The sequence below is a fragment of the Glandiceps talaboti genome, chromosome 13 (assembly GCF_964340395.1).
Source record: "Glandiceps talaboti chromosome 13, keGlaTala1.1, whole genome shotgun sequence".
NCBI classification, from domain to species: Eukaryota; Metazoa; Hemichordata; class Enteropneusta; family Spengelidae; genus Glandiceps; species Glandiceps talaboti.
The window spans coordinates 16,512,380-16,525,460 of record NC_135561.1 but is presented as its reverse complement, the minus strand read 5'-3'; the positions used below and the strand labels follow the sequence as shown (position 1 = coordinate 16,525,460).

At 35.4% G+C, this 13,081-nt stretch overlaps 1 protein-coding gene across 3 annotated transcripts in view; it reads left to right on the top strand.

The window, feature by feature from the left end:
- Positions 1 to 3,692, top strand: part of LOC144444650 (prolactin-releasing peptide receptor-like) — a 78,930-nt gene extending 75,238 nt beyond the window's left edge. For 2 of the 3 annotated variants that reach the window (XM_078134145.1, XM_078134146.1), the window contains exons 5-6: positions 18 to 265; positions 1,920 to 3,692. In XM_078134145.1, coding sequence (XP_077990271.1) covers positions 18 to 265; positions 1,920 to 1,986 — 315 coding nt within the window. In that variant the 3' untranslated portion in view covers positions 1,987 to 3,692. Of the gene's footprint in view, positions 1 to 17; positions 275 to 1,919 lie in introns of all 3 variants that reach the window. The other variant, XM_078134147.1, reaches the window with a different exon arrangement.
- Positions 3,693 to 13,081: the final 9,389 nt, after the last annotated feature.

Below are 13,081 nucleotides of genomic sequence, written 5' to 3'. Positions count from 1 at the left end.
TATTTTAATGTTAATAGAAAGATCTCAAAAGTCTGTTTATACGTTGGACACGACGACTAAGGTCTGATGGGGGTGAAACCTATAATTCGACTGACTGGAGATCTCAATATACGTGTACAATGGAATCGTCACCCTGCCCGACTAGACGAACTCGACTTTCGCCGAGTCCTACCACTACAGGACGAAGAACGACGAACATGATGATTACTTACCCAACTACAAATGGCAACTATTTGACAGTTGGCGCTGCATCAAACTCAAAGAGGTGAGAAAGGTAACGAGGTTTATGTTTACGGGTTTTTTTTTGAAATATTCAACATAGTATGTCAGATAGCCTTCATGTACAGTAATAATACGACTAAAGCATATCCCATTCAAAACGACTAATATTCCATACCACACGCGACTGAAGAAGACTGTCATCTCTCATAAATATACGATTAACGGCATCAAAATCGACCGTGTAAACCAAGTCAAAGATCTTGGCGTCGTCCTCTTAACTAATTTAAGCAGGGCATTACATATTAAGGGCATCGTCAAAAAGGCTTATAAGCTAGTTGATTTGATAAAGCGTACCTGCAAGCATTTCCATGACAGTTCTTGTATCATTACTTTATATACATCGCTTGTATGGAGTCAACTAGAGTATTGTCCACAAGTTTGGTCTTCCCATCAGAAGTATTTAATCACTAAAATTGAAAGAGTCCAGCATAAATGTCTCAACTACCTTTATTTTGGAAATTCGTCCAATAGTAAAGGAGTAAGCCTTGATAACAGTAATCTTTGTCAGCATTTTAATATTCAAAGCCTTCAATCTCGTAGGAAATTGCTGGAAGCAGTCTCTTTATATAAATGTTTTAAATCTCAATGTATTATTGTTGCCAATGTTCCCTTTCATGTTCCCTCCAGGAATCTCCCTTTCCCACTACACTTTTAAAGTGGCTCGTTTTAATTCTACTCAAAGGAAAACTCGTTTTTACCTAGGACCATTAGTTTTATCAATACCTTGCAAAACGCTGACATATTTTCCAGTCTCAGTAATTTTAGTAAAAGTGTCCTAAATGAAATAGTTGATTTGTGAATTTAAAACCGGAGTTTTCTATTTATATATTTGTTACTGGTCTTGTGAATATTGAATGCATTTTGGTCTTTTCCAATTTCTGAGCGTCTGTAAATGGGGTCATCCTGTAGACATCTCAAATAAATAAGTAAATAAATAAATAGATAAATACATACATAAATAAATGAGATTTGTGCCCTACTAGTCTTCTACGTCAACGCAGTGTGTACGTCATTCGTTCTGCTGCAGCGTTAGTAATATGATTCAAATCGTTCCAAATTCGACATTACTCTTCCCGACATTGTATATTGCATATTGATTGATTGATTGATTGATTGATTGATTGATTGATTGATTGATTGATTGATTGATTGATTGATTGACTGACTGACTGATGGCTTGCTTGATGATTGATTGATTGGTTGATTGATTGATTGATTGATTGATTGATTGATTGATTGATTGATTGATTGATTGATTGATTGATTGATTGATTGATTGATTGATTGATTGATTGATTGATTGATCGATTGACTGATCGATCGATTGGTCTGTCGGTCCGTCGATCGATCGATCGATCGATCAATCCATTCATCCATCTATTCATTAAGTTGGTCATTAAATAATTCATTCATTAATTTGCTGACTGTCGTAATCACTGTTTGAAATGTATATTTACCTATTCATTTGTCAATTCCCAGTGCATAGATTTGATATTTTTAATTGTCCTTTCATGATATATTCGTCTTATTTCTCTATCTTGTTGGTGTTATTTACTTGTATATATATGTCACTATATCTACACATGTTAGAATTTTCCTCACTGAGTGTTTAATACTGGTATATGTCTCTTGGGCAGGATGACAGTTGAAGATCGAATCGAAGAAGGGGACGAAGATGGTGACGAGAAGAAAAGTACTGTTTGAACAGATGATGCTAAATCACTATATTAAATGCCAGATGTATTTTCGTAAACTTTGGGGATGGAGATTCATTTTTTTATCCGACGGCGTTGCCCCAGAGGACTATACATATTTATCTAATACACACTAATTATCCATGAATAAGGTAATAAACACTTACGAGTCGTGGATATTTTGCGTGTAATCTAATTTGCATGTTTGCTAAGTCCCATCATGAGGCAACGGTGGGCCAGTATAAGAACAACAAAAATGAAATATATAGTTTCAATTTGAAATTTGTTGGCAATAGCGCCAAAATTGATGTGCTGTGAAATGGTGAAATGACTCTCCAGAAACCAACGTTTGTGAAAAATACACATATATCCTGGAATGACGACCCCCTTTAAAAAATAAAGCAGCTACTTTTGTGAAGGACCTTACATGATTTACAATATATAACAGAACAATAATTGATAATTTGATCTCTTAAATATGAATCAGTTGATATTTTTCAAAACAACTATTGGTAATAATTGTACAAATTACTATTCTTTGAAAGCTATATCTTTTTTTCAATAATTTTAAATCATCTATGTCTTACCGATCTTTCTTGTTATTAAAGTAGCATGCACTTCGGGAATAAAAACTTAGCCTTTTTCTGTAACTATGTTTAAGAAAGCGAAAGACCATTATCAGTTAAAATAAAAACATCGGTCACAGTACAATTTTCTTTTTTAAGTAGAGGTCAACACTATATCAGAATTATGTCATTTTAGAACCCAATATGGTCGCCGAACTCTGTGTTACCTTGACGGAAAATTAAAGAAAAAGTGTTGATTTCCTTGCAAATAAGATGTTAAACATCCAAATTTCTTTTTTTTTTGCGGGGGGGGGTGTCAAAATGATCGGGAGCCATTTTTCCTATTATACAGCAAAGTTTGGAGGGATTTGGAGAAATTTGATTTACAGGGAAAATAGACCCCGAAGCGTATTCTACTTTAGAGACTAAGGTACAATCAAATTAATGTGTGTGTTTTGTGCTCTATTCAGAATTGATATTATAATGTTATACATGGATACACTGAGGAAATTTTAAAATGAACGACCTTGAATCAGAAAAGAGAAAATTAACTCTGTCTCATTACTAAATTCACTTTCAAAAAAGTATGTTGATTCTATTAAATCACACTTTCTATTTTTATATCAAATAACAATCGTCAGATTCATTGATGTAACTATTAGCATGTAATAAACACATTGGAAAACGCAATAAACACATCATAGAAAAACTGTTCACATATCAGGTTTGTCTATTTATACAGGAAAGAACATGTACATAGTGCCTTTAGGAAGAGCATGTCGAAATATATGTTATTTGTTGCTTAATGTACGTAGTTCATCATCAGATAGCATAATGTAGACTAGGTGGAACTCTGCCGTGTTATCTTTAGTGTTCACTAATCACGTGATCGGGTGAAAACCAATCACGTATTGACTTGTCTGAATATTTACATTTTTAATATCAAATTAAAATGTGTTTTAAATCCAAATCTTTTATTCATGATTAACTCAAATAAACTTTTGCAATTTTAAGCATGATATAATAATATATCTAACTCATAATGTGTTTGTTGTTCTTGTCTGAATTTATTACAAATTGTTAATTTCACAAAATGCCATCAAATCATATCGTGATTTAGAGCTTATTCCAAGAATAACTCTTGTCAAATAATGCTGTGTAGTTGTTATCGACCTTTTCAATGAAATAAAACGCAATGCTTTATAGTATATGTGCAAGGAATGTTATGCTCTCCAATTCTTTGCATGTAACTATAACAATTAGCAGTTATTAAGAATTGCTTGTTCGACAGTGACTTCATTTAAAGTTAATGTGTCTGTGTGTCAATCTGCATGTCTGTCAATCTGTCTGCGTCACGCGTGTCTCTGCAAGTGTGTGCACTTATGTGCGTGCGTGTGTGTGTGTGTGTGCCGAGAGAGTGAGAGAGAGAGTGTGTGTCTGTCTGTCTGTCTGTCTGTCTGTCTGTCTGTCAGTCTGTCTGCGTATCTGCGAGTGTGTGTGCGTGTGTGCGCGCGTGCGTGTTTGCGTGCGTCCGAATTCGTTAATTAACTGTTCTTTCAAGTTAACAACAACATGTATTCATTAAAATTTAGTTTCCCGCCATTGCCTACGTACGCTATCATATCAGGATCCATTGTGCCTATTCATTTCCATCACATATTATGAATATATTAAAATACCAGTGGACTGAAATGTAGTAACAAATTAATCAATGATAGTATAATCATCACTACGAATGAAAATAAATGAATTCACCTCGTAAAAAAAATATTCACTTAAGAGTATATCCGACACATATTTCTTGGGTTTTGTGGCATAGGAACGATTTTACTTATTTTCCAAAAAGTAAACATATTTTTTTGAAGACAATTTAATCTGATTATATGAATAAGTTTCGGACAAAGACAATAATAGGGAACAAATATCGGACTAAATTCAAGATAAGGTGGTTAAATAAAAGTGAAATTCGTCCTTCACTGTTCGCATGCACACTATCAATTCTTTGAGTGTAATATCTTTCCATCAACCAATGGTAATATTTCCAGTTGGCATGAACGTTATAAATTTACATAGTGCTAGGGATTCAAGATCCAGTTTCCTAGAGTTTTTTTATTGTATTCATATCTGCGGTCTATGATCGAATATCAATATCAATACATCTTTGTACAAACATATAAAAAATATTGACATTATAGGACAGATATTGATGATATGCCACCGTCGCTACGTATGCATTTCCTTTCCCTCAAAACTACACAAATATATAGAGTGTATCCAATGTAAGGAGAGTTAATCAATCACTTAACATGTCATGCAACAATAGCCAAGGTTTTGGCGTTTGAAAGTGATATTCCATCCGAGATATTTACTTCCAAATTAATACAGTTTTCATGAGTAACAACAGTGCTATATATTAAGTCCTCTTCTCCCACTAGCGATTTTGATCGACATATTTTGAACTAATCACTGGGCCGTTTTCAGTGTGCTCACCAGGATTGATAGTTATTGAAATGTAGTCATATAATAGATGGATGCGTTGAACGAAAAGGGGAAAAAAATCCCATTAAATATGTAAATGTCAGGTATGAAAGTAATTGTCAAGTATATACATGTCACTATCCATCATCTTTGGGTTATATTATCTCGTACATATTTGACAAACATGCGAAGGAGCGGAAGAAGGAAATTTGTCGTAGTGGTCCCAGGATGACCATATAAACATGGCAATTAAAATAAGTCATTGATAATTTCGTCATGGCAACAGATCATCAGTGTTAGAAAGTATTTTCAATTAACAACGCGCTGAAGGTTACTGTTTACTCTCTCTGTTTGATGCAACCATACAGAAATCTATAAGAAAGTGGACATCTTACTCTTCAAGATCGAATGAATACAATTTCTTGCTACATTTAGTCTGAATGAAATAAACCATGTAAACATACTGCAACTAAAGGCAGACACGCGGGCGCCAATGATTTGCTGTTTATATTTGATGTCTGCATGCACCATGTTAGTTCATTGAATGTCGACAAAATGTAACAAGAAATTATTTAATTCAATCTTGCTATCTTAAAATGTAGCATTAGCAGTTTCAGTGATAGGATTGTGTGTGGCTGTATCAAACAGAAGGATTGAACCGTACACATAACCTGTAACACGTTGTAGTTAGTAGCTACGGTGTCATTTACCAATGACAAAGATAGGATAGCGATCTTACTGGATGATGAAATATCGTTAAGAATCAAATATAATGTTATTTAGCAAATCTGCCAATCATTTTATTGTATTGTCCCTTGATGATTGTTCATGTTGAACGATTTCTCCCTCAAGTATAGTTGCAGTCTGACAAACTCGTTCACATATTTAAAAAAAAAACATACATTTAAATAGGCCTGATAAAAACATTGGGTGGTGCCGCTTACACTAAATTGTAGAATAGATGGGGTAGGTAGAATTTTTATTTCATTTTATATTACATTTTTTCATGTGTGAGTGTCTAGTTCAGGTTTTCACTGTTTTCCAAATGGTCTTTGTGTTATTTATTTCTTCATATCAGATGTACAGTCATTACAGATTGGAAGAACAGTTTTATATTGTCTTTTTAAGTTGGTCAGTTTCCGCACACTATTTCTGGCGAGACTTCACATTTTCGCGATATTATTATTTTGTTCTTGAATATGTAAAAAAAAAAAAAAAAAAAAAAAGGTTTAGGGTCGGCAGTGAAGAAAGTAGGTGGGGTCGGGTAACGAGAACCAAACAATTATTTTTCATTAGGCCATATTAAATACCCTTAAACACATAACTGCCCTATATAAAGAGGATTTATGGCTAATCTATGCAAATTTGGGAAATTCAAACTGCTGTACAGAGCACTAGCTTCTGGGTCTTGTTTTTCAGCATTTTTCTGTGCTCCGAGAAACACACTGGTCATGTATCATGTACAAATTGTTTGATAATGTTGTAGGATGGTAACTTGATACACAAAATAGTTGAAAATCAATCTGTTTGTTTCACAGAATGAAAAAAAAAACTTTCAAAATGAGACAAATTCCCCTGCAAACAGCTGTTTAGATTGTGTGTCACTCAGGATTATTCAAATATGCGGTATTTGCATGTGAACAACCCAGATAGGGAATGATTATATTTTGGTGATTACTTGCCAGTGAGTCATCACAAGTTCTCCACCTCCAAACATACAGTCAGCCATATGCAAAATAGGGTCCCAGGAACCGGCAGTCGTACCTTTAACAGCTCGCGTTTGCATTAGACCCACGTCATGTAAAAAAATAGCGTGTTGGAGTATCTTCAGCTATCAGCAGCCTTAAGGACTTCGATACACCTGGCCAGTCTCGGAGAAGTCGTGTACGACAAAGTGTCTCGAAGACTTTTCCAAGTCTACGTGGTACGTAATACGTAATGGTCATAGAAGAGTGGATATGCTTACTCAAATATGTGATATATCATAAATGCAAAAAAAAATATAGCGTCTATTGGATTGAGTAGAATTATGAAAGGATGGTGATTAGAAAGGCTATTAACCAATCACTCTGGATGCCAACATGGTTTCTAATTAAACCACTTCTGGTCAAAGTCCCTCAATCAGCACAAACATTTGTTCATCCAATCAGTGAACCCCAACTGATATACTGATGTAAACAGTGTATAAGTAGCATCCTGAGCTGACAAATATGCCGTAGTTGGACAGTACATAACTGCCCCCAATAAACACTAACTTTATGAGGGACTGTGTTATTGGTTAGAATTGTGTGATTGATTAACAAAAACATGATGTTAATAATTGGGGTGGCTGTGGATGAATTTTAAATTGCATCTCAGGACCTCTTGAGTAAAGACTTACGTAAATCGTAACGATACTGTATAGGAACTAGGCTATTACTAATCAAACCACTCTTTCAAATTATTACAATTCCAGAACAGTCAACCAAATTAACAGTCAACAAACTACACAATGAAAATGCTTTTTTTAAAGAATAATTCGACATCAGAAATGACATGGGGTTAACGTTAATATTTATAATATCAAAATTGTAAAGAAAAATCAACGACATTCATCATTTTCAGTAAATATCAAGGTGACCTTTGTCCTATTCTTCGATGACGTGAGTACGAGTAACTACAGTCATTCTAGCTCTATCAAAATTACATTATTTTTCAAAATGTACTGCTTGAACCCTAGATGGAAAATGAAATTAGCATTGCGTAATGTTATCAAGTCAACTTGTTCACTAATGGACTACTGTTCCAATTGTATGAAAGGAAATGTAGCGTATTGTAAATTAATATTTACACCGATGACCTTTCAATAAGTAGCACGGGAGTTGTGAGTGATTTCACCGACAAAATAAACCATGGGTTTAGGTTTGGATCCCACATCATATGAAGACACTTCTTATGTACGTTTTGCAAAGTCTGCAGTATATACGCATGTGTAATTGGCAGTACCTAGGTACATGTGTCTAGTATTTCAGACCTTCACATTTTGTTGTTGCTTGTATTAATCCTTCAAATGTCTGGCAATTACAATGCATTTTCATGTATTTTTCTTCTACATGTCGAAATCGTGGTGCTTTTTACGAATTATACCATATATAAACAGTAATTAAACGCATGCGCAGTGCGCCGATCACTGGATTACAATTCGATAGACTTTATTGCAACGTTTTTTACAATTTACAAAAAAAAAAATATAATGACCCGATTCATCTATGCATTGCTTTCATCACAATGAATGCGTCGCAATATTTAAATGCTCCAAGTTCAAATGATACCCATATGTACAGGACGACTTCACTAATACCAGCTTTAATTTCTGAAAAGAATGATGGATTTGAAATGTTTAAAAGATTGCTGGCACTGTAAATTGTCGACGTAGAATTTCAAATACGACTGTTAGAAATGATTCCATCTAGACTGAAAACTTTCCGAAAATAAAACAAATCTTCATAAATCTGTATATATTTTAAACATTTTTTTTTACATTTTTATGAAAAGTACATCACGTGGTCAATCGAAAGAGTAGCCACAACGTCACCCGTTCTATCACTAGACAATCGTTGTCAACAGTACAGCTTCATTATGAGAGGACGACATACGTGTTCCTTGAGGCAAATTTAGAAGTTTGGTTAATTTCACGAAAAATCGCTGACATTTGGAATCGCTGATTTTTGAAATGATGAAAATGGGTACTCTCATCAGTAGCAATTCTACGTCACAAGACGGGTCAGATATGCCTGGATTCAAGGAACTACAAATCAGAGAGAATTGTTGGATTCTGTGCGTTTATACTTTTGACCACGCCATCTATGTCAATAAATGTAAAAACTTTTGTTTTTTAAAAAAACACATCGGTATAAATCTGCATAAACAACTCGTGATCAGTTTGGAGGTACAGAATCCTTTGTTGAATTAACGTTAACAACATATACATATGTTAATGTCTTTGAGATAGTTGCTTCTGAAAGACATTTATTCTGTAACGTCTACCGTAATCAGTATTCTGGGTTATAAAACCCCCACCATTTTCAAATTTCTACCATAGATCTGATTTGATCTTAGTAGAATTTGTGTGTGTGTGTGTGTGTGTGTGTGTGTGTGTGTGTGTGTGTGTGTGTGTGTGTGTGTGTGTGTGTGTTTCATGCTATTTCATCGTCTTGTACTAAAGACTCCCGAGTCTGTGCTCCGATTGTTGCCTGCTAGCAAAAGCCGAACAATGCTACAGTACGTGGGACGCATTCGATTGAACCTTAGGTGCAAAGCGACCTTCATCGATCGGTCGTTTGCATCATTAAAAGAAAATCCTGGAGGTGTTGCAGCTAGACTAACCATTTCAAAGCCACAGCGTATTTCAAAATCATCAAGACAAGGATTCTGTTCAGTGTTTTATCATAGATGTTGGAGAGAGGTTGATCACTGCAGTATTGAAGCAGATCTCGGAAAAATCAACGAGGCACAAAGTACATATAATTCATTACTGGAATTAATTTCTTCCATTTCTAATAGTATTGATTACGAATTCCTCACGTGACATAGTTCTTTCAACCATTATCACATTTTAGATTAGTTGTTGTTGTTGTGATTAATGTAAAGTTCAAGGTTAATTCGTAGTTTTTATAGTGACAATTTAGACATTAGACATCCATATAAGAGAGAGAGAGAGACAGAGAGAGAGACAGAGACAGAGACAGAGGCAGACAGAGAGAGTGACAGAGACAGAGTGACAGACAGACAAACAAACAGACAGACAGACAGACAGACAGACAGACAGACAGACAGACAGACAGACAGACAGACAGACAGACAGACAGAGTGACAGGGACAGACAGACAGACAGACAGAGACAGAGATAGAGAGACAGGCAGACAGAGACAGACATACAGACAGACAGACAGACACGCAAACAGATATAACACGTCATATATAGAGACAGACAGACAGACAGACAGAAAGACAGACAGACAGACAGACAGACAGACAGACAGACAGACAGACGGACAGACGGACAGATACATACAGACACACTGCGATAGAATGAGATATACTATATCTATAGTATCGTATATTTTGATGTAAGATGACGTGTTGAACTTCACATTGTTCTTACCTTTTGAGACTACACAGAATTTGGAATGTCCTGCTATTTACATAATGTCAAAGTCAATGCCTTGAGTCAGTGCCGTATTAAAACACTTAAATTTTCCGAAATATTCTTTATTATTACCATATATTTTCATTCATTATAATTCGTTATAACTGTATATTACTTTTCAATTTCTCGAATAAAGCTTCGTAATTCGTGTCTTAGTTTTGCAAGTTTACAATATCACCTTGGCCTATTAACGTTTCACATTTCTAGGTTAACTATTTCACAAATATTGTAAAGAAAACGTCTGACAAAATAGGTCGTAATATTTCAAATTAAGGCGAGTAAATGGCTCATATCAACGTAATTTATTACCGTTCAGTATACATCCAATGAACTACACTGGGTTATGAATATACACGATATATGAGATTATTTTCTATGGGACTATATAGTGTGGTCCTGTGGTCCTGTGACGATATGGGTTAAAAATATATGGATTACAAGATCACAGTTGGCATTCCAGCTGGTCACTTCTACATTAATTTACTATATAACTGATATTCAACTACCAAGGGTTACAGCAATTTTGTTTTTAAAAATGTTTAATTCCTTTTTAATATACACGGTAATGACTAAAAGAACTATGTCACTGGAGAATTTCCTAATTGATAATATATAATTATTATTTTATGTATGAAAACATGATTACTACATTATATTGTTTGACCTCATAAATTTTTATACGAGACTTTTTACTTATCGTATTATTCAGTCGTATACACGTTACATTAACACGAGAATTCTTACCACTCTAGCTTTTACATCTTATCTTTTTGTACATCTGAATCTTTATTTGTTTTCTCCTTGGTCCATTATTCCCTAATATCTGATTTTTTCATATCTGTCTCATTCAGACTGTATCCATCCATCCATCTCTCTCTCGCTCTCTCTCTCTCTCTCTCTCTCTCTCTCTCTCTCTCTCTCTCTCTCTCTCTCTCTCTCTCTCTCTCTCTCTCTCTCTCTCCCTCTCTCTCTCCCTCTCTCTCACTCTCTCTCTCTCTCTCTCTCTCTCTCTCTCTCTCTCTCTCTCTCTCTCTCTCTCTCTCTCTCTCTCTCTCTCTCTCAATAAGTTCCAATTAATCTAATTCCATGTTGAAAGATCTACGTCACAAAATTCGTAATTAGAAACACATCATTATAATAACAAAGGCAGTAAAGGAAAAATATTTATTACTCAATTAATTTTACGGAACCTAAGTCATTGCATTGTTCTGCTGTGTATTTCATATGCTACATGTTACCTTGATCTTGACGATGTTTCTGAATGATCAGCTGTATATCTTGGCGACGAGCGCACAATGTCACGTAAGCTCAACAAGCGAACAACGTTCGCTGAGGAGAGGGGTTTGGCGTCAATAATGCGATTGCTGAACTTGATTTTCGCGCTTTTAACCAAGTTTTGAAAACTTTAACACCTTCAATGATAAAAGCTTCTGTATTTACCACTGAGATGGGGATAAAAATTTACGTCTAATGTGAGCTACAGTGCTAGGTTTAATTTACGGTAGTATTTTGAATGTGTTTACCATCATCTCAGTAAACAGGTTACATGATCATAAAGCTGGAATCTAATGTCGATCATCATGTTTTTATATAGCATCGATTGTAGTGGTGTGACCGCTACAATGTTCATGATGGTTTATATTATATATCAACGTGTGATGTCGCACTTGTGAATGTTCGTCGGGAGGGGGTTTGTTCTAAACGTACCATGCTCGCTTAAGGAGCTTGTACGACATTAATTGTGCGATTACCCCTTACTCAGTATCTTTCTCTACAACTATGGGTTGTTTCATTATAGCCGGTGTGACTTGCAATGCTTGGAAGCATCGAATGATAAAATGTCATCATTTTTTGATAGACATCTGAAAGTAAGTTTGGTTGTGTTAGCTGTCATCCAACAAATATATATTAATGAGATGGGGGGGGGGGGGTTGATTAATGGGAAACGTCCTAAGAGGTCTTCACCCACCCAGTGCTCGTGTGCAGGTTAAAAATTCACCCTTTATACGTTTACACATTTATAACAGGGACCTTGAAACAGGGACCAATGAATAAGGGTTTTCGGTCGTTGGGGGCGTGCTTTCCAGCGAGTTCTCTCGGTGCCCGGGAACGAATTCACAGGACTCGTTCGATCAGTGGGCACGATTTGCATGCAATTTAGAAGACAGTTTTAACATTTACTTCATTGAAAACACTTCTTATGTATTTAATATCCAGTGGCTTTATCGACACCATTTTTATTGGAATTTTTTAGACGGAGACTTTAGACATTTGTCGTGCACGGAAAAAGTTACACGTTTGGGAGGCACGTCCCCTTGGAACTACCCCCCCCCCCCCCACACACACACACACACACATACATACATACATACATACATACATACATACATACATACATACATACTCACACGTATAAGTAAGCACGCACACTCACTCATGCATGTGCACGAGAAGTCATACAGCTGAATAAAGACAGGGGAACCAATTGATGAGTTGCTGCACACAGCGAACGTTAAAAACCCCCATAAATTCTGAATTGGTAATTAGTATACAGTGTTTGACAAAATCAAATCAATCTTAGACTCGAGGTTGAAAGTACTTGTGAATTGAAGACGATAGGGTGGTACTATAGTAAGCACTTTAATACAAATTTTTTATTTCAAATGTGTAAGCCAAGCCTTTGTTAGAGGAGGTTTGACACGTGTTGAAAAAAAAAGAAATGCAGATACATGTAAACAAGAGACCACGGTGGACCTAACACTAGATGGCGCTATATAGAATGGCAATAAAACAGACTACAGTTCGCATGGCTACATAATTACAAAGTGCAAATGTATTTTCTAGTATTGCTCATTTGAAAAATACTATTTGTG